At 35.4% G+C, this 23,172-nt stretch overlaps 1 protein-coding gene across 3 annotated transcripts in view; it reads right to left on the bottom strand.

The window, feature by feature from the left end:
• Window positions 1-783: 783 nt before the first annotated feature.
• The window catches only part of BOD1L1 (biorientation of chromosomes in cell division 1 like 1), a 40,720-nt gene continuing 18,331 nt past the window's right edge, over window positions 784-23,172 (bottom strand). Inside the window, exons 11-25 of one of the 3 annotated variants that reach the window (XM_026121907.2) lie at window positions 22,964-23,031; window positions 21,404-21,473; window positions 18,710-18,753; window positions 17,794-17,881; window positions 16,553-16,632; window positions 15,861-15,945; window positions 14,765-14,838; window positions 13,179-13,254; window positions 13,063-13,097; window positions 11,258-11,303; window positions 8,127-8,161; window positions 7,935-8,019; window positions 7,337-7,490; window positions 3,211-3,354; window positions 784-2,019 (exon numbers count right to left, since the gene is read on the bottom strand). In XM_026121907.2, coding sequence (XP_025977692.2) covers window positions 1,911-2,019; window positions 3,211-3,354; window positions 7,337-7,490; window positions 7,935-8,019; window positions 8,127-8,161; window positions 11,258-11,303; window positions 13,063-13,097; window positions 13,179-13,254; window positions 14,765-14,838; window positions 15,861-15,945; window positions 16,553-16,632; window positions 17,794-17,881; window positions 18,710-18,753; window positions 21,404-21,473; window positions 22,964-23,031 — 1,193 coding nt within the window. In that variant the 3' untranslated portion in view covers window positions 784-1,910. Of the gene's footprint in view, window positions 2,020-3,210; window positions 3,355-7,336; window positions 7,491-7,934; window positions 8,020-8,126; window positions 8,162-11,257; window positions 11,304-13,062; window positions 13,098-13,178; window positions 13,255-14,764; window positions 14,839-15,860; window positions 15,946-16,552; window positions 16,633-17,793; window positions 17,882-18,709; window positions 18,754-18,786; window positions 19,352-21,403; window positions 21,474-22,963; window positions 23,032-23,172 lie in introns of those variants that run through there. The other 2 variants (XM_026121908.2, XM_026121909.2) reach the window with 2 other exon arrangements.

Genomic DNA, 23,172 nt, shown 5'->3' with positions numbered 1-23,172 from the left:
CTCAATTCAGCAGTAAAAAAATGAAAAATTGGAACAGATACAGAGAAGGGCTCCAAGTATTATCAAGAGTCTGGATAACACACTGATAAAAACAACAAAGAACTCCCACCACCAAACCAACACAGTTCAGCTTGTTTAGCCTTATAGAGCAAATGCTGAGAGGAAACCTACAATTTTAAACTATTTTACCCCCTGCTATTGGGGGTATAGGGGAAAAAGAAAAAGAATCATCTCACCCTATAACTGCATATGAAGAAATAGGTATACGTTACTATTAGTAATATATAGGTATATATTAGTAATACGTTAGCAGAGTTAAGCTGGAAAATAAAAGGAGTTAATTGCCAGAGCAAAGAAGTTTTCTTTTTTAAACTTTTAGTCTAAAGTTTGCTTAGGAAACAGGTTACAGTGTGTGCAACTGTAGAGTGTACTAGACCAGGTAAATGGTTAGATCCTTTCCCCTCTATTTATACACCTGAAGTATAAGCACCTGTAGAACATGTTAAAACTTTAAAGAAATACCAATCATTTAAACCACTGCTTATAGATGCAGCCCCAACTAAATACATCTGTAAAAACAAGTTTCATAACAATACAATTAAAAGATAATAAAATATGGCAACTCAGATTTTTGGCAAACATTTTATAGTTTTTATATAAAAATCTCAGTAAGAAACCAAGCAGAGTATCTGACGGAAACATCTGCCTTACAAGTTCAAAAAAAAAAAAAAAAAAGGGGGGGGGGAAAGGGGGGGGGGGGGAAAAAAAAAGGAAAACTCCAAACCCCCAGAATCCTTTTTAATTATAAACCAGAATATGAACAAAACACTTAAAATAATTTCAGATTGTTTGGCAACTCATCACATCATTACAAGAGACACATCTGATCATAAGAAAAGTTTAACTTTATGTACAACTTCACTTGAACATTTGTTCTTACCAGAGTTAATATACATTAAAAAAAGATTCTGGCAATAATACCAGGTTCTATTAATACCTGTGTATAAAATGTAACATAAAATGCTGAAGCTCTATAGTTAGGACAAGTGACGTTTGACTTCAATGGGTCCCTCTTTGTTGAAAAAGGTGACTACTGAAAGAACAGGTGTTTAGTTGCAAAATAAAACAGTTTGTTTCATTTCAGGGTAGTGTTGGCTGACTGTAAGTAAATATAACCTAATACTATTTATTTCTTGAGGCTGGTAATAAATTCACAAATGAAAATATAATCTAGTAAGATTACATTTTATATTTTATACTTTGTCACAAATGTGAACAGAAAGGAGCCAAATCCCTTTCACTATGCTAAACTACTTAAACGCATGCGAGAAAATATTTTACCAACTGTCTGAGCATATTTTAGAGAACTTCAGGTTTTAGACAACCGTGGGGGAGCAGAGGGAAAGTTTCCTACTGACATCTGCATAGAATGTAAAATATATAATTAAAAAAACCTAAGGTATATACTAAAGTTTACAGACCAATGCTTTCCATAAAATAAATAAAATGTCCATCATTGATTAGATTCATACACAGAGTAAAATACAACCTATTTTTACAAGTTTATATACAAAGTGTATTAGTAGGCCCAGGGGTACCTCATGGGTTGGAAGCATCTGCATTAGCAAGTCACATTGGGAAACCCCAACTTCCAAATCAGTGATAAAATATATAACTACTTTGTTTTTCATTCAGATACAAAGTAAACATTTTTCATCTGAAATAAATGTACATAATATTCTGTATAAACAATAGTTTATAAAGCTGTTTAAAATGTAACTTAAAGGTACTGCATCTATTAACTTAGAACTCTGAAACAAGCACGTGCAAATCCCTTTGCTTTAAAAAGAATAGAAGCACAGATGTTTCTTTCTTTAAACTTTTCCATGGATAGTACTTGCTGGTAAAGATTATCGTTTTGCTTTCTTTATTGGTGTCTCCTCTGTTTTCTGCTGACCTTTTCTGCGTACCAATGTTGGGCTGCCTTCCCCTTTACGCTTGGCAGACTGCACCTTTAACCTAAAAAGCATCATTATTAATTATTTTAATAATGGTGGGACCTGGAAAATGTAAAAAGGGTGACAGACAATTCTGTTCAGAGGATGGAACATAGCTGTCCATCTCTGATGAATCACTTGGACACATTATTTCAAAACTTACCACTAAGACAACATACAGCTGCACAGACTCTAGGGAGACCATGCACACTCCCATCACATCTTAGCAGGGTAGTGCACGCTAATTCAGTATGTTGGAGAATGCTCCAAATGTAGGAGTTGGGACTAGACCCCTTCCTCCTCCTTACTCTCTTGGGATGACTGCTGGATTAGGACAGAATATAATGAATCTTCTTGAGGACACAAGAATAGAAATAATGGTTTAAGTCTCACATGCACAGGAGGGAATAAAGGGCAGATACCATGTACCCTTGTCTCCATTTAGGCATCCACATATGAGCCCATCGCATTTCAGCTGCAACCAAGTACAAGTGTGGCTTAAATGCCTGGCCATTTTCATAACCATAATAATAATAATTTACATCAGGTGAACAGTAACAGCTGATCAGTGCATGCTACATGTCTGTCACTCTTCCTGTAGTTAAGTTTGAAAACATTGCCATGTTTCAGAGTGAAGGACAGCCAAGTGTAAGTTTTTGGCATACAACCACTCTTACAGGTAAACTACATGATGGATAGCAACCGTGTATCACATTTATTACTTGTTTATACAGTGATCTGAACCTCGGAAATTAAAAGTGTACCAGGGAAGGAAAGAAAGGGAAATATTTTCAAAGCTTGATATGAGGACTCTCAAAGCATCTCTTATCAGCTGATCTTGGATATACCTTTGAAGTATCAGAATTATGACATCACATGTTGCTTTAACCCGAACTACAGCTGCTCTCCCCACCATTCAAGAAAGAATCACAGCTCAGGTTAAAGTACTGCATGACAGCATTTTCAGACTCTCCCAAGAGCTTTCCAAGGATGGGGGGAAAAAACCCCAACGCTAGTCTTCCAAATAGGAAAGGGGCAGGGGTGGAACACAAGAAAATCCTTCAAGAGCTTTTATAAGTCACAGAAGAACAGAACAGAGCAAAGCTAGACTGCTGTTGAGATTTTGAAGCAGTACATTATACATAAAGGAGAAAGGATCAATGTAGTGGCATCCAAAACAAATAATGGAAGTGGCTTTAACTTTCATACTTACTGTGTCAATGGAGGAGATTTATTCATTTTTGTATCACTTGGAGATCTTTTCTTTCCTGCTAACTTCTGTTGTTTTCTAGGAGAAACTGAACTTGGACTGCTGCCTTTAGAGGCTGCACGCGTGGTTGGCTTGCTGGGCTGCTTTCTGTAACACAAAAGAATGATGAATATATATAGCAAAATACTTTTACCAAGTCACTTTCTTCACACATTTCACGTGCAGAAAATTAGGACTACACAGTATTTGCAACAAGTCAAAGCTGCCAAAAGGTGAAAAAAAATCCAACACCTGCGTGTTGAGGATTCTTGTGTTCAAGACACAAAATCCAAAGCAGAGCCATGTACTTTCATATCAAACACAGAACCAAAAGGCTACTTTATTAACAATATTTCAATATTTAACGAAATCAAACTCCTAGTTCCAAATCTGCAATAATTCTGGTACACAAATGCCCATATTAAAAATATATGTAGCTTGGATTACCAGCAGAACAACAAGAGCAGCAATGGAGAACAGTTTACTGAAGAACAGAGGATTTGCTTGTTTTATTGTAAAGAAAGAACTCATAATAGCTTCAGTATCCATCAACTCAGAAACATGAAAAACTGGTTACTGGCAATCAACTTCATAGCTTACAAACCAGCCTAGTTAGGTCAGAAAAACTGATAATTCAGCAATGCTGAAGATGAAGAGGCAGCCCCTTCTGCATGGAATTATCCCAGAATACAACTTAAAATGCACAATGTTTGCAGCATTTTAAGATAGAGAAGCTTTGCTGCAGTCAGAACTAGCAAAATAACATTGGAAATCTGAGACATAAAGCTAAGAAATTAAACTATAATTAAAAAAAACAGATGCTTCTACAGGTAGAGTAAAAACACTAGTATCTACACTTCTATTACAGTTATAGAGTTAACAGATATGTAAGATGAAAGGAAGTCACTTTGCCTTTACTACTTTGCAGACAGTAATTCCACAGGATACATTTGGAGAATTTCCAAATACTAAATAATCTAGGTGAGATTCATTCTACTTCAGTATGGCCAGAGAAGGCTAGGCTGACTACTATAATCTGAGGAAGAAAGTCAACTCAATAAACATTGTTTGAGAGAGGAATTTAACTCAGTTGGGCAAGAAAAGTCAAATCCAGAACAGGAATTAGGAAAATACAGTCTAGCTAAATATTGATAAGTATATATATACGTTTTATAGGTTAGTATCAGCTCAACTTGTCTTCACCTCTGAAATCACTGGAATAAAACTTATCTCCCAAGAGAAAAGCAAGCTCATCAGATACATTTAAGGTGAGTGACACACTACTCTCTGAGGGAACAGAAAAAGTATATTCAAGTTCCTCAGCGTAGTGTTAGTCTACCGAAAGATCACTATTACATGCTTTACCAGAACTGGAATCTGCTGCAGAATTTTGACTGCCAATACCTATAGGAATTTCATGCGAGACATGTTGCACAGCCTGCAACCTCCTTGGAATCCAATCTAGGCTCTGACAGAAAAAGGAAAGAGTTGTGACTATTTAAAGTGAAGAGCCTACTTGAATTCCCATTTCAGCAATTTCTTTTTAGACTGTGACAGCAGATCCATCCTAAGGCCTCTTTGCACCAACACAATGGTGTAAGGAAGTCTTAGTGCACGTACAAAATTATTTCTAAGCATGAAGCTTCTTTTGTGGATAGATACTGCCAGTAAAGATAATCTCTCTACAGAAAGTCACAGACAAACAAACCTATAAAGCCAACATGAAACAGATATATTTAAAACCTAGAGTTAGATATATCTAATATATGAACATAAACCTTTATAGATTTATATTTAATCATAAGACTGTATAACTACTTTCTGATTCAACTCTAAAATTATGAAGTTGCTTTAATTAAGTCCCAAAAGGCTAAAATACAGTAAGATGGCCTCAGGAAAGAAATAAACCTGGTGAGCATCCAAAGTCTTCATCTAAATGAAGACTATCATTTGCAGAAACCTAATCAATGAACATAAAACAAAGCCTGGACTCTAATTCTACCCTGGAAGGCAGCAACACAGATTAAGACTTCACAAAGCTGTTACTTTTGCCTGTTTGTTTCTGCAGCTCAAAGGCAAGAGGATGACCCCAATATACTTCAGTTTGCCTACAAAATGGCAGACCTAGGCTAAGGGAGATGAAGAACGGTCTCCCGAAAGCCGGACTATTCTTGGTACCATGCTAATCTTTTGCAGTAAGATTTTTTTCTGAGCTTGCAGGTCACTAAAATATAGATGAAATCCTCCAGCACTACAGATTAATGTATTTAAGTTAGATAACATTTGCAAAAGAAATGGGCATTAGAAATTATATCTCTGCCTTGTTCCAAGCCGAAATACAAAATGGAGACTGACACGGAATCAAGCCAGAGGTCCCCTTTTACCTATCAGAACTGAAATCTCTTTGGTGGAAGTTTTGAGACATCACTAGTATGAAGACTGCCAACAGGATCAATTCTTACCTTCTGACATATTCAAGGGTGTCTTTTGAGACCCTAACAGTTTCACATCTCCCAGTCATCTTGACTCAAGGCAAAACACTGTCCCTCCTGGCTTGTTATATGACAGTATTCACTATCAGAACGAGGCTATCTTCTATAATACTGAAGATCTGAACTCCAGGTCCTAATGGGGCTTTCTATTTTTCATGATCAAAAGAAACAAGAGCATTTTCCCCCTTACTATGAAACCTCCCCTTGTGCCTCTTCATCCGTAGAAGAGCGTTACCAGAATTAGAACCAAAGTTATTTGGAAAGCTCTCACCAGTAATAATAATAATTAAAAACCAAACAAGCAAACAAAAAAAAACCAAAAAACCCAACCCCACCATAACACTCAACTGTGAACTGTTACCAAGCCTTAGCATATTCAAATCAACCATTTTCTTGGATACAAAAGCTGACTGAATGGCCTGGGAAGAACTGGTTTGCGAGAGTGTAACAACTGGAGCAACCAGAATCTATCTGTTCCTTCCCCTCAGCACAGTATTACTTAAATCTGTTGATTCAAGAAAGCCTTCCTGTCATCCCCCAAAGGTCCTGAATTTTTGAGGGACCAAGTAAGATTTTTTACGTAATTCATGTTTATTAGCAATCAATAAAGGCAAGATGTAAACTAGAATGTTTAACTTTCTTAACTGTTACCTAACACTGCTAAGATCCTTTAAAGCACCATTTCTGATTAACCAATCATCTGTACAACAGGAAACCTGTGTTCCTGCTCAATATAGCCACAATTCCTACAATCTAAATGTTTCAGGAACACACAGTCCAAACTACTATAAACCCATTATTATTGCCAATTACCTAGAGGGGAAAATCCAAAGATTTACCGAAGAAATAGGATATACTTATATTGTCTATGAGAAATATTTGTCAATGTACAACTCTTCCCCTCACCTGGAAGAGGGCGTTCTTAAGTTTTACACAGACTACATTTGTAAATTTTGAAATGTTTCTCTGTCTCTGTCCTTTACTCTTTTTCTCACCTACTGCTGAGCAGTGCAAGCACAGTACAGAAAGACACAGCACAATTGCTCAAAAGTGACTCCATAATCACTAAAGTGACTCCACAATCACTAAAGTCATAGTGACTGTTCCATATATCATTGCTCAAACTATGACATAAAGTTGATAATTAAAGAAGATAAGCTTTTCTTAACCACTGAGAAATAAGGCTAAGGCAGCAGGTACACTTGAAACTTATATCTGTTAGTCACCCCTTCTGGCACTCCAATGCAGAATAGTCGATTCAGGTGCTAGTAAGCAGTCTTTGCTGTTCAGCACTTCTCTGCCCCACAGTTCTGCAAAAGCCAACACATCTTATACATTTCCTTGATGTGGAGAAGGAACGTACATTGCATGTGAGAGTTCAGTTGTAAACTCAAACACAACCTTGTACTTGTAGAAAACAGGTATGATTTTTAGTAATTACTTTACAGCTTTGAATGGTTTTTTTTTTTTAAAGCATTATCAAGTGATCTTTTCCTTTAAATTCCTACCCCCCAAAAAAAAAAAAAAAAAAAAAAACACTCACAAGAATTGACAACAATGTGGAAAAAAAACTACCAGCAGTGTCTCTAAGCAGTTACCTTTGAGTCTCTAATCTTGTGGCTGACCTAGTTGTGGCTCCAGAACATGTTTCATCATCTTCGTCACCATCTTCTTCCTCACCTTCTTCCTGCTCTTTTATTTCCTCTTCAGCAGATGTTAATTTCCGACGTTTTCTTTCTGGCTCCAGCATTTCTGTCCATGTAAAATTTTACACATGTGCTATAATTTTCCAAAAGCCCTCCAAAAGTATATGGACACTTCGTTTAGAAAAGGTGTTCTGTTCACAAATCCCATTTTAACTAAGTAATTTTCCATTTCCTTTATGCTTCAAGATTTTTAATTCACACTTGTTTGACTTAATCTAGCTAACACATTCACAATAGTTTACTTATGCAGCTCATAGCCAGAATTCATAGAAAATTCATGAGGGTTTATAGAAGCATCTGGGATGTAGCAATTCTGACATGAGATTACAGCAATTTACACATATTTACATAATATTTACACTAGCTGTAACTCAATGATTTTTCCTCAAGAAAGGAAAATTGAATAAAGCTTATCTTGTTGCTATTAGCATACAGAAAGGCACAGTAAAAATCATCTTATTCTGTTAGTAGTGTAATTTCATGTTTTTACCAGTTTCCTCTAACTGAACCAGAGAACGCCTAGGCTTTCTTCCCCTTTTACGCACAACCATCTCTGCTTTCCCAGCTTCATCTTCCTGAAGAAATAAAATGGAAGCAAGTAAGGCAAGACCAATTAAATTTAAATAGAAGACAGACACTTTTCATTAAATACTGCTTACAAATTTAAAATGCTCTCACTTACATTTGTTGTTTCTTTTGTATTAGATGGCTCTTTACCTAAGGAAAAAAGAAGAATAAAACTTAATTCTGAATTTCAAATCTTTTGCTAATCAGTTTAAAAAAAAAGAGTTCTTTCAAAACTGTCAACTTTTCATAAACATCACAGATGCTCAGAAAACATTTAAAATCTTTATCTAAATTAGAATCTGGCTTTGATGTATTTTGTTGTATACAGAGACCGTACAAGATAATGATTTAATTATTTTTAAATAATAATGTGACTAACACTATTATATTTATTACATTGTTGCATATGTTGTTTTGTTTTAATGGAAAAGCAAAAAAGTCAGTTACTTACCCGTTTTGGTAACTGTCAACCAATTACAGAATCACAGAAATATTTAACTTGGAATGGGCCTCTGGAGGTCATCTAGTCCAACCTCCTTTTCAAGCAGGGCTAAATTCAAAATTGGATCACACTGCTTAAGATCCTGTTCAAACAAATTCTGAGAGTCTCCAAAAGTAGAGATTCTATAGTCCTTCTGGGCAACCTGTTCTAGTGCTTAACTACTTCCATGGTGAAGCAGAAAGATGGCAGTAGCTCAAAAAGGCAAATTAAAAACCTGTCTAATGCTTGGCGTGAAAATTATGCCATGTGACTTCTTCTGTTGAAGTGGCTTAGATTCTCAATTCAGTACTTCTGGCAGACTGGCCTGGGTATTTTAAAATACATTTTATGAACCCTTTCCCCCATGTTACCTCTGCTTGGTCTTTCTCTATGGTGGATGCTTATCACTTCTACCCTGACCAACTCTATGATGAGAAAAAGATTACTTTTAAAAACTTTTGATGTCTGACAACTGGCATTATCTGCAGTACAGTAAAGACAAAACCCCCTAACAACAGAAGGACAGAAACAGCCTAAACAAAAGCAGACATTTGTACTTTTTTCCTCCTGCCATAAAACTGCAGCCTATTTTTGCTATTTGAAAGCTACAAGAACAGACAAAGTCTAAACCATCACTGCTTTTCTACCGGAACATAGAAGGATATGTTGTCAATTCAATGGATCAAAAATAGACCTCAAGGAGTAGAGACATATTCTAAAATTCACACACAATAATCTTTTTGGTCATTAAAATTAAGAGGAAAAAACTTTACATACAATAATAAAACACAAAGAGGTGTAACTAATTCAATAAAGAAGTGCAATAAAATGTAGGGCTGTCCATTGTATAAAGTATTTTACACTAAATCTAATTAACACATAAAAAGCTCATTAATTGTCATGTTCAAAAGATAGGTACTTTAAAATCCTGGTTGGTTTTGGCAAATTTACAGCAAAATATTTTGTGGTTTAAAAATAATGCATGCAAGTATAGCACATGCCTTCTTAAAAGGTACAACACTCTCTTTAGGAAATGAAAATGTAGTACTTTTGCCTCGACATATGAGATATAAAAATAATCATAAATCATAGTCTTCAAAAGTCTTACTAATTTTACAGTAGTAACCACTAATTAGTGTAATATGATTTTAGTTTCAGATTCAGGGTCAGCTGCTTCTACTTATTTAGGAAGAATTTAGCAGAAAAGCCCTTTTCCAGTGCTGAGTATTTACATCAGAGGAAGTATTATGGGAGGATGCTGTGAAAAAAATCAGTTGTCTTTAGCTGCATGAGTTGTACTGAATGAGAAGTTCTCTTTGCCTACCATTCTGTATGCTAATCTGTGCCCAACACAAATCCTTGTGCAGAACAGCCCAAAATTACCAGAATAAGTGAACTGCACAGAGGGATTCCACTTTGTTTTCCTTTCTCTGCCAGGGGTTTTCAAACCCTTTTCTCACATGAATGCTAACAAAGTGTTTCATGAAATATTTCGTTCACTCACTTAGGCTCTTCATAATATCGCTGTGACATAACAGCCTTTTACCTAGAAAACTAAATGTTATGTAAGATACTAAATTAACCTTTAAGTAAACAATCAAGTATCTGTCCTCTTTATTAAAAAGCAACCCAGAATGTACTTTTACACCTTTCTCACATTCTTGTCTGTTCTCTTTGCAGTTGATAGAAACCAAGCACTATGCAATCAGCTAGCCCTCCAGAGACCATAACTTTGAAGCATATGGATTAAAGCTGACATTTAACAAATGCAATGAAAATAGGAAATAGTCCATATGTGCAGTGCAGCCAGAATAACATCTCTGTAGAAGCATAAGCTTTTGCAAACTCCTGAAGGTTTGTTTTCAAGGTTTGTTTTTTCAGATTTTGTTGCATGTTGAATGTTTGTATTTGTTCCTAAACCACTCTTTAACCTTCCTTTCAAGTTTATCTCCTTCCTGAAAGGATTTTAAAATATATGTTATGAATGGCCATAATTAAAAAGCCCACACCCCTAAACAACCAGCACAGATACCGACATCGTACTTGTGGAAAATTCACTATTCAAAATTCACCAACAAAATTTGACCTCTTACAAACCATAGAGGTCTGAACAGAAAAAAAATATAAAAATATCTGATCTTTCTGTTTAATTTTAGCTTAAAGTACCAAAAGTACATTCCTAAGTAAAGTTAAGTTTCATGATCATCTTCTAAGGTTCTTACAGTTGCCATGGAAAGGGAAAGAAATATCCCCTCAAGTGGCTACTAACCTCTTTAGTCTTACATCCACGGATAATAAAATTAACTGAACGAAGCCAGAAAAAAATTTCTATGTGTATTTTAGAATTTTTTAACGTAACTGTGATTTTGATGTTTACTATATGAAAGGAAACAAGCAAAAACAGAGAACAGTCACTAGCAGCCAAGAACCAGTTTGATGGGGTACCCACCTGCTTCTGTGAAGTTCTGCCATGTGCCTATCCACACACTCAATGCATAGGTACATTCTTCAATATATTATTCAGCACTTAAAGATACAGCAGCACTGTTGAAATACATGCTTACCAAGCTGCTACTTTTTTAAATGAAAACCTTAGCAGAAATTAGGGACCAGCCTTCACTGTTTACTCCCATGCTTTCACAAGGTTGTAATACTGACTACCAGAGATGACATTTAGGAAGAACCCATTGGCTTTTCTGGAAAACCCTCTTACATTTCTCCCACCATTTCTTTGACTTGTTAAAGCTGATAATCAATTTGCTTACCTGTTTGAGGAGTTTTTCCTCTACCCACAAAGGTAGGAGACTGCTGCTGAAATTAAAACAAAGATTTTTTTTTTTTTTTAAAGAAAAACTGAATAATCCATCATTATATTAATAAATGCAGAAAACTGCTTCCATTCACATTGGAATATATCTGCAAATCCAAAAAACATGAATATTCTAATCAGAATGCAGAAAGTTTATATCTTCATTCTTGAATTAACAGTAGCTTGCATTTCTTTCTAGTTGTGATAAAAATTTGAAACTTTACTATAACACTAAGTGAAAAGCTGTTTCGGTCAAATGCATTTCTGAAAACAATTCTCAATTATACAAATAAAAATTTAGTACAGTCACTTTATGTAATCATACATACAGATTTGCAGAATTTTGATCAACAGAATTTTGTGTTTACTCAGAATACAGAAAAAGCTGTGTATAATTACACGATCTCCTACGACAACTATAAATATATATATAAAAACAACAACCACCCCCACCAGTTGCTTTCATCACTTAAAGCACTGTACTAGAATGTCTAAGATTCCTTATAATTTCAGATGGAGGGCTGATAAAGCTCCTTCTGGAGCCAGCCTGTAACTGACTGGCAAATCATGTCAAAGTCATCACTAGAGGTAAACGACCTTTGAAATGGTCAAGCTAGAATGAGAATATTCAGTTCCTGTTCTGAGTGTCAAGGTAAATCTATTTCAGAAATGATTTTAAAATTAGTTTTCATTCTTATTTGAAAGAAAGCCAACATTTCAAAATATATTTCATTGAATTAGTACTAAAAATGGATCAGGAAAAAGAGACAGTACTCTGAAAGGGCTGCCTGAAATGCTGCATGGGTGGAACAATTGGAAAGTTGGGATCCAGCAAATAGAGACTAGAATAGCAGCTATCTATAGCCTAGGTAAACTCCCAAGGCTCCCGACAAAGCTGGTTCCTCACCAAGCAAGCACACGGGAAATCTGACTTCCAACACAATTTTTTTCAAACCATCTCTTCTATGCAATAATTTTGATTCTGATATACACAAATTCCTGAGAAAAGAGCATTCTACCAGAATAAGTCCAACTACTTGTATTCCACAAATATGTCTGATGCAGCATTACACTGCATGCACTGTAATCCAACTGGATTGCAAAAACACTTTCAGCAGAATATTTCCTTGGCAGTGAATGCATTTCATGTGGATTAGGAAATTAAGATATCGCTGATATTTAAAAGATAGAGGTATATTTCAGGAGTTATTAATTTGCTACCAGCATGCCTCTGTCTCCTGAATGAACGGCACAAACAGCAATATAGACAACACAACTATATTACACAATATTCTCTTTTACAGATATTATAAGCTATTATGAGCTACTGTTAGGATAGGCCCAGTTGAAAGACAAAATTCTCAATTTCTCTGAACTAAATCACCCTTAATCTTCAGGCCAAAATGACCCTCAGCAAAAATTAAGAGACATGGGCACACAATCAGAATTCCATCCTGCATACAAGTATATTACTAGACCTTGTATCATTTATGTTAAATATGTCGCGCTACATTCACTTCAGTCAAGCTGTTTGCCATGATCAGACTTTATAGCCTATTTTGCTTACAGAGCTCAGTTATATTAGAAGGCACAGAGCTCGGCTATATTAGAAGACACCTTTTATATTTTTCTGTATGCTTAGACTGAACTTAATTTTCAATTTTTCCACACAATGTTTCTGAAATACTGATTGACTGATAAACAGAAAAACAACTCTTGAATTACCATGTTTAAATGCACCCAAAAAATAAAGGCACTTACATTCCCAGTGCTCATATCAGCTTTTGACTCCCCACCTGAGGGAAGAAATATGAATTCAGAACTTGAAAGTTGACTGTTTTCATCATTTGCCCATGTAGGTATTATGAAATACTTACCGCCAGGCTGCACGGCTTCAAGGGGATATTTACGGGGCCTTCCTCTTTTCCGTTTCACTACTATAGGTTGATTTTCCTATGAAAAGGAAAGGACAAAAATACTTGAGTAACTACAGTTGACATTTAGCATGGATTTCCATTTGAACAACATAATACAAAGAATGACAATGACATAATGTAACAGCAGCAGAAGTAGTGCTTGTTAGTTTAAAAATATGGATGAGGCAGGTTTTATAGGAAGAGACACCGATTTTTATGAAATCCATTGATAGAGTTGGGAAAAAAGAAAAGCTATGGAACATACAAACTGCAGCTGGCCTCAGGCACACTGCACGCCTGAGAACATAATGCTTTTTCCCTCCCATCAACCATATCACTTAGTCTAACAAGCGATACTATCTTGTCCTACAAATCCTACTACATTTTTTTCACTCTCACGAGAGCTCCTAACTTTGCATCTTGGAAGTCCCCTTTGCAATGCCATATAATGTAGGCTGCATCTTGTAAGAGCTGAGGAAGTGCTTACTTCAGCATCTTAACGATCCTCTTACTCAGACTGGTGAAGTTCTCTATAGGAACAGGGTCTTTAGTAGAAAATGTCCCTTACTTTCAAATTTAAGCTTTGAAGGCAACCTTTAAGTAATGAAATTGGTCAGATGCTCAGATCACAAAAATCCTCAATAATGGATTCCTTCCTTCTATCTATAAGGAAAGTGGGTTAAGCTCCTCATTCAAAGTTCATTTAAGTCCAATGTGATTTCACTAAGATCCATGGGGGAAAGACTCAAACACTGAGTGAAAAAATGTAGTAATTTACTCTTTAAATTTTAAAAGGTCTTCTCCCATTTCCAAATTAGAGGCAAAAAAGCAAATCATGAAATTCAATGTCTTTATGAGCATGGAGTTGTCCATTTCTGGAGCCAAGCAATAATTTTCATCTCTTTGGGTTCAGTCTTTTACATACACCACTGCAGAATATGCCACAAATGTGACTAAAAGATAATACAAAGAGTTTTAACATTTTTGAGTGGTAATAACTTTTGTAAAGACTTGAGCAGTCAGAGTATCGGAGCTCAGACCTACTGCTGTTCTGAAACTGATACTGCGTGTGTTCTAGACTGATACAGTTTTGGAGCATAAATGTTACTTTTGGAGAAAATGAAGGAAAAAAATGTGATCAACTATGTTTTAAAAACAGAGGCATTTAAAATTACCTGCTTTTATGGGTTTCAGGAGCAATCTTGATACTGACTACTTTGAAACATGAAGCAAAGTAGTTGAAGTACATTTTAAATGAAGCTCTTTACATCAGTGTCTCTCCAGATTACTTTCTAGTACTTTAAATGCAGGAAGAGAGTTACTTCTGGCTCAACAAACAACCCCTGATGGCTTGTATTGTGAGTTTATACTTTATGACAGACAATTACATGAACATTTGGTATTTCACAGTGCCAACAGACAAATTTTCACAGCTACTTTTGTTGTGGTGAAGTTTTTTTTGCTGACAACAGTAATAAAAGGAAGACAAAGTACTTTTTTCACTGTGAACCTGCATTATCTCAGTTAGTTAACTGAAGACCACTCACCTCTACAGAGCTTGCATTTGATTCTAGACTTTGCTTTGCATTTTCAGACATTTCCTGCTTGATGATGAATTCATCTGCACACATAAACAACAATAAAAAAAAAAATCAAATTAAAAGAAACTGTACACCTTTGGTTTAGAGAGTGAAAAAAGTATATGAATCTTGGCACTACTTTAAAAGCATTATTTCATTCAACGGTCCAAAATGCAGCTCCCCTAAAACACCCAAACTAAAAACTTGATTTGCCAATACACTGGATTGCCAGGATACTTCACTGGCATAGTCATGGACTTTGAATTTAAGATAAAAACAGCAGCTTGAAGGCATGACCCATCATAAAATTGCAAGATAAAGACAAACCACTATTTCACACTCTCCCACATTCCATGAAACAGGAAGCTGAAGATACACTCAAAATGTACTGCAAAACAGGTTCAGATTTGTCAAGCAGCCTCACTGAAGAGACAAAACTATTAATAGGGAAACTGATATTAGAAAAGAGGCTTACCCTATTCACATAAAAGCAGACTAATGTCACATCAAAGCCAGTATGTTCAGAACATGCCATCTCTACTTATTTGTTTTAGCGCAATTAACAAATCATCTACAACAGTGCAACATACACTCTTTCCTGACTGGTTTTCCTACAGAAGCAAAAAGTACTGCTTTTAAAGGTGAGCATGTCACAGTTCTTCCAAGGAAGGGCATCTCTTATGTGTGGTCAGAGTTAGAAAGTGACCTTCTTGTCACGTGCCCTGACTGTGCTATTCTCCAGCCAACTGTTTATTTCTGATCGGCTGCCCTACCCAGGCCACATACTGAAGCTACAATAACAAAGTGAACAGGCAGTATCAGTGTACTCGTTCTCTCAGCCAGACTACCACTAGTGGGAACATTAATGTTACTCTCACCATTAAAGGACCTAAGAATAATGCATTATTCGATAGCGATAAAAGCAAAAAGCAACTAGAAAATATACACCAATATTTGACTAGGACAGAGATTCTCATTTTGTTCTCTCAGAATCATTCAAATTAAAAGAAATCAGCATTCAGTACAGATTCAGGAAATTGCCCCCAAAATGCATTTTCATTACCTTTTTCTTCCCCATCACTTTTAGGAGGTGTACATTTTACATCAATTTCTTCGGACACTTCTGCAGTATCACCTGAAATAGCTTCCTGCATTGTTTTGAAACAATAACAAAGAAAAGAGCACCTTAATACAAATTCAAAATCATTGTCAGGTACTTACACTAAAAGAAATACGCACATAGTTGCTTCATTCACCAAGACCTTGCAAATGTCTCTTAAAAACTTTGATGCCGAGTACCTTCATCAAAAATCAATAGGTGAGATAATTCAAAATATCCTGCATTCAGTCCTACAAGGAACATCTATTTTTCCTTGAATTATGTTTTACATGGAAGGGGATCATTGCAAACCCACAACTCAAGTCAAGTCTGATATCCTGTTGCAGATCTCCAATCAGAATGGCCCTGAGGTTGCTAAACTCATAACTATGGTGCAAATTTGCCCTCTGTATCTCGCAGGGATCTGAGTGCTATACAGAGGTTATATACACCACAGATGCCTGCTATTTTTAATTGATTCCCATTGAAAAGTGAACATCATTCTCTAGTCATAGTTGTTTTATATTCAAAGCAATGTAAAAGTAATTTAGTTAACGATGAAAATGCCTCCCAAAATACATTACTATAGAAATAAAAATTTAAGACTTCAGTATTATCTCTGTTACAATTACACACATTAAGAAAAAACAACATACCTTGACGTTATTAGGCTTTGTTTTGGAACACTGACTTTGTTCATCATCTTTTCTAACATCCTGAGCAATCAGCTGGTTGCCTGAAAAAACAAATAGTTTGAATTTTAAAAAGTGCCTCCTGCATTTTTCTGAACTTGATCCTATTTTATATCAGTGCATCATTAGCATGAATCAAAAGATTTTTTTTTAAGTAGCGCCTTATTTACAAAATAGAAGCATTTACATTAACAGAAAGTTATGTCGAACTCTTTTCGAAAAGAAACACAATAGTTATAAAAAAAGAATTCCATGATTCTTTTGTTTGTCAAGCATGACCTTGAAATTGAAATTTGAGGCATACTATATAAAGAAATCAAACATCAACCACAACTGCAGCCCAACTACAAAAAGCAGTTAATGCTATATACAACACAGTAATGAACACCGTATGACTTCTAATTAGTCGCTTCATCAAATCAACATTCTTAGAAGCAGAAAAATGAAAGAAACGACATTATCAATTAGTTTAACGTAATCTTCATCTTTATTGTTCTGATGCTGAAGAGAGTTTTGGCTGCAGTTGAGGGCAGGGCTTGCATAGATATTATATAATAATTATGAGATTGACTATATCAACAGAGTACCCAAATGACCATATTATCTTGGAAAAATTATGACATTGAATGGACTGACTTTTCTCACCTTTTGCTTCTAGGCACAAGAAATATTGCAGTAAAACTAATTACTTTCCAGTCTAACATTAGGAAACATCCAGCCTCAGAGCGTAGTGAAGGCCTAGTTTTCCCTGATGCTCAGTTTTCCTTGGCTTTATATTCCTGCCCAGTGTTTTTATATTTATATAATATACACATATGCAATATAATTATATGAATATATTTATTTGTATACATTTAATTATATTTAATACTTTAAAATAATTAATAATATTATCCTTTTTGTATAGTTATATAAAAATACAAGATTTAAAGACAAAACAGAAAGTTTGTTCATTTATGCTCACAAACAGCAACTACATAATTCTCTTCTTTGCAATAATTAAATTTATTACTATGTCTTTGTCAAATGTTTGAAGTGAAATATTAAAAGTTATTCTGGAAAGAACAGGTTTTTTTCGAGTATGGAATTCCCCCTCCACTCTTTCCTCCAAAGAGTATTTTTTGGCTAAATGGACTGCTTTCAACAAAACTTCGCTTTCCAGCAGAAAAGCTTTAAACAGATTTGTGTAGATATGTACCACTTACATTTTTCTTTATCTACTGTTCCTGCAGATTTAGATTTCATTCCTCTACTTCTATGTTCTTCAGTTATCTGGTGATCCGCGTTTTCCACCTAGGCATAAAATACAAAGAACAGTAACTCTCTACCTTTGTTTTTTCCATAAAGGTTATAGAAACAGAATGGAGAAAGTTTTTCCTACTTGCTACTTTCAAATACAAACATGCATTAAAATGAAAATTAGTAGTTAATACAAAAAAAGAATTTGTTCCTACTATAGGGCAGCATCATGAAAGAACTTTAGACTTCTAGCACTTTCAGAATTTCTAACTGCTATTTTTAATGAAAAAGAAGCACTCAGTTTTAATTAGGCATCCTGCTATATGCTTGAAAAGCAATAGAGCATGGCACTTTTTTAAATCCAAAAATATTTTAAATAGAACACTTTCCTACAGGTAGAAGGAAAATCGGTACCTCACTAGAGCCAGAACTGTGACCAACAAACATTATAACATAGTACAGGTAAAAGTAATTTGTCTTAAGAAAGCAAAACAAAAACAAAACAAAAACCCCAAACCCACACATGTTCTTATTCTTGCTCCACATTCTTGTGAGAGCACAGTGGATTGCATTAAAAGAACAGCTTTCTAGTCATGATCAAAGCCTCAAGTACAGTCCCTCTTTTTCTCCTCTATTCTTGAAGATGACAAAATAACAGTTTTGAAATAGTCATATCATACAACAATACAAGAAGATGTATTTACTAGCAAATTCAAAAGAATAATTAGACATCAACCAACACAGCTGCACAATCTCAACATATACAGGCTCTGCATATACAAGAAATAACATTTTCCTTTAGAGAATATTTAACGTAAATAGAAATGCAAGTAAGAGAAAAGCAGCACAGCTTAGTAAGTAAATTTAAACACAAGAACTTACGCATATAGTTTCTTTTTCTAGAGAAATATTCCTCTGCTGCAAGTCTATTAAAAAAAACAACAAAAAAGCTCAGCAAGAGTCACATATCATCTACTTCACCTTTCTGAAACTATGTAACTTACTTTTGATGTTGCAAATTAGCAGCAGCCAAGCACTTTATCTTCTCCATAATGATATTTAAACAAACAAAAATAAAGAATATGGATTTCTGAAGTGTAGGATAGCTGACAATCATTTAATGGCTAAAATATAGGCAATCATGAGGCTAGGATCTTTGAAATATATGGTAATTTTGGAATTTCAAATACAGGATAGTTCTAGCTTTTGAATGGGTCAGAATTCTATCTATAAATTTGAAATCACTAACTGAGATGCTGGATCACAAGGTAAAATAGAGTAGACTGAAAACTATGCCGTACCACGAGGCTTGGCAGAGAATTAAAGCTTGCCTAATTCTGGTAGCAAGACCTGTAGCTGACATAATGCACGTACAGAAGTTGTCTGATAGCTAGATTCTACTGTATTCTAAGTCTGGCTGTGGTAAAGCAGAGTTTTAGCCTTCCATGTCACAAAAACATAGAAAATAATTATTTATAAATAATAGAAGCTGATGGGTTCTCTCTGCTTTTGGGAAATCGCATACTGTTCAAAGTCATTTCATATGGGTACAAAAAGAGAGAGAGAGAGAGAGAGAGAGAGAGAGAGAGAGAGAGAGAGAGAGAGAGAGAGAGAGAATCCTTTAGAAAGCTGTTCCATAAGAGGGTTTTATGACATCCTTAAAATTTGATCCATAAAGATATTGAATTTGTCTTTTCATCAAAAAAACAAAACAAAACAAAAAAAAAAAGCCACCACCCACCACCACCAAACTACTTAAACATTCCAAGCATACAATAAGAATGTAAGTTTATGATCCAATAAAAACAATCTATATGTTATACAATTTGTAGCTCATTTCTTAAATTTACATGTTTCAAAACCAATTTTTCCACGGCTATACCCTTTGGTTGCCAAACATCTTTCAGTTTTTAAAGCAGTGTCAAATGAAGAGCTAGATCCTACCCACTCAAACAGCAATGATATGTTTACATTCCAAGGAATCTTGGACTACTAAACTACTGTGTCTGCTGTTCATTCTCATGACAGAACACACATCTGTCTTTTAAACAACTTCCTTTTACGTATGTTGAGATATATATATATATTTATATATACACATACACATACATTTATATATTAAAAAAAGAGATTATTGAGTTGTGGGGGAGAAAAAACTCTAAGAGCAACAAAGTGTTATTCTTCAGTGTGTGTCACATCCAACATGATTTATACAATAAATGGATTTTTGTTAAACATTTTACACAAAACAAGATTATCACAGATAATTCAGTCTGGACATCTGAAAAAGTTAATTTTTGTCTGTCTGGGTGACTGAGTGGTCTGAAGTAGCTGAGTTTTTCAGGCACTTCCAAAACTGTAACAAGTTTTTCTTTACAGTAAGGTTTCTTCGATTTGCTGTCCTGAAGATCATATTCTTCAAATCCATTCTCAGAGTTCATATGGTCTTTCTTGTGAGCAAAGCATGTCTCTCATTACTTACATGAGCACACTACAATATTAAACTAGGTATGCGAATTCAACCTACCTCAAGAATAATAAAAGACTCTAAAATTATACCAGTGCTCATAACTCACCGTACTGCTAAGTCCTGTCTTTTGTTTGGTGAACACTTATTTCAGTGTACTTGTCTAAATAATTTACAAGTAAGCTTTACATCTCAGTGTGTCCCTTTCTAGCATTTATGCATTCAGCTGCAACTTTCCATAGGAGGAAATGCATCTTTAAACTCTTTGGACTCTACATACAGCAGTATTGCTGGTACCTCATGGAATTCACTTCAGTTTTGCTTGTTATTCCATTAACTGAATATTAACTCTCATCTGGTACTGCTATAAACATCTTTCTAAAGCATCTGGAGCACAAAATCCATCAAGATGGGAATAAAGCAGGAGTTTGTTCCTGCTTTAACAGGAAAGCCAAACAACCACAACACATTTTAAAGTAATGTATTTTTGGGGAGACAGACTGTTTTTTCCCATTTAAGACTAATTTAGTACCTTTAAAAGGAATTACTGAGCACAGAGACAATCTGACTAATTGAGATTTCTAGTTAGGTGATTACCTACTTATAAGTACTCTTCAAACCTCAGTGACTGGCCAGAAACACTTCCATCTTCTGAAGAGCAAGACCAAAAAAATAAATCTGTCTGAAGACTCTGTGACTTATTCATACAGTACTTACTGTTGTCATATCCTCAAAGGGCCTGTCACAACACCAGAAACAAGGATGTTCTAAGTTTAGAAAGAAGAAAGCCGTTCTCTGGGGAAGTTTCTGTATCTTGTCTGAACACAGAATATACTTCTTTCTACTTATTGATTTTTAGGTAGTATGTTAGCAGTCTGTTTTTTTTTAAAGCACTGAACACTTTTGACCCTTCTTTCAATATATCATATTGAAAGCAAAGGAGGACACCCCCCCCCCCCCAACCAAACCCACATGAGCCCAATAAAAAGTTTTCAAGAAGGTTTCTTGCTGGCTTTGCATCAACCCCTCTAGACATAGTACATATTAAATCTACAAAGAAACTCATGAGTAATAGTCAAAGCAGTATGAAAATGTAGACTGCTATCTACCTTTTTGAAACTCTTCAGTATGAAGTTCCACATATACCTCTTCACTTCTTGGACTTTCAGGCTGTTGTGGCTAAAGAAAAAATGAAAGGAGACAAAAATATTGCAGATATCCAAAATGGAAGCATGTCTCACTGGCCTTCCTCATGTAAAGGTGGTTTGTTGTTGTTGTTGTTGTTGTTGTTGTTGTTTTTTAATACACAATAAAAGCCTTCAAAGTTTTCTAATTAGATGGCAATACAAATATTAATAAAGAACTCTGGCAGAGCTTAGTCACGTTACTGCCAAATAAAGCACTGCCATGAGCTTGACCTTAGAGTTAAAACTGATCCAGTAACAATGGATAAGTTTTACAAGGAGATCTGAAGAGAATCTCAGGAACACAAGGTGCTATTCCAACTCCAAGAGAAGTTCCAATTATGATAATTATTTTAGAAATGATCACATATGCAGAAAAATATACATCTGCAATGCTTAACAAAGTATAGTCAGCTTAGTGACTCCTGCATTTTTTAATCCAGGTTAGGCTGCAGGTATTATGGATGCATGGATAACACACACACTTAGCCTCATGCAGCACAAAAAACAGATCTGGGTGTTGTAAACTGTGATACAGTACCACATGAACATGGCTATACTGACTTCAGGACCAATTTAGGCCGGTGAACAACACAGCCATCTGCATGAGGAACTGAATTTAAGTCGATAAATCCCACCAAACTGAAGCTGACTTTGTTTTCCCTGAAGTGCAATCCCCAGCACCAAAACCATGGTTCAGAATTACTCAATTGGTCTGCCCTGGAGCAGGGGCCAATAATCCTGTCCAGATCCAAAGGTGACCCTTTCAAAGATATTTGGGAGTCTCTGAATCATATTCCCCCTTAAAGTGATCATTATGTGGGTTTGGCAGGATATGCATACGTGGACCACCTCCTGCATCTGAATGAACTAACCCTTCTGGACCTCCTGGCCATTATGGATCACAGCATGGGCACAAATGGACAGGCTCGACTTCAGCTGGGTATTGGCCTCCAGTGCTCTGTATCATCCAGGATGCCCTAGTCTTCTGTTACTACAGATAATGGACTGTAGTTATCGGAGTGCAAAACTACAGTTAGCCTTCTTCAAATGCGTACAGAACGGTCAAATCTGAAGACTAGCATAAAAGTGATACAACAGAATGAACAGCAGTGTATGTTCACTATTTCAAAACACCAAACTGATGACTATCAACTGTGTTAAGCACACATGACTGTCACAAGCAGCATAGTCACAGTATGACTAATTCCAAAAAAAGCAAATTTGGATATTATGGTCATGGAAGGGACGTGGCTGAAAGAGGTAATTGGTTCTACCACTGAATAGCATGGACAGTCCATACAATTTAAACACCAGCTGCTTGGAAAAAGTACAGCTAAATATTCTGAAAAATCATCCTCCAAAAGTTTAAGTTCAAATGCAGTTCTTGTTGCACACAAATCAAAAGGTACAGTAAGAAACCCTAAAAAATGTATAGTTATACAAGAAAGAGTATAATTAAAACTTATAAAATAACATAAATACCTCTTCAGTTCTCAAGTTGGTTTCAAATTCTAGTTCTTCTGCCAAGTTTGGTAATGCTGCATTATTGCCTAATTAAATAAAAATGTTAAAATTGTTATGTTACATTATATTTATCTCATGCTACAGTAGGATGCTATTCCTTAGTAGCATCTCATGTACATGACACGTGAATTTAATCCTTTTCTGTAGGCAATGGATACAGCAGCATA

Source organism: Dromaius novaehollandiae, chromosome 4 (assembly GCF_036370855.1).
Source record: "Dromaius novaehollandiae isolate bDroNov1 chromosome 4, bDroNov1.hap1, whole genome shotgun sequence".
NCBI lineage: Eukaryota > Metazoa > Chordata > Aves > Casuariiformes > Dromaiidae > Dromaius > Dromaius novaehollandiae.
This window is presented reverse-complemented; position numbering and strand designations above follow the sequence as displayed.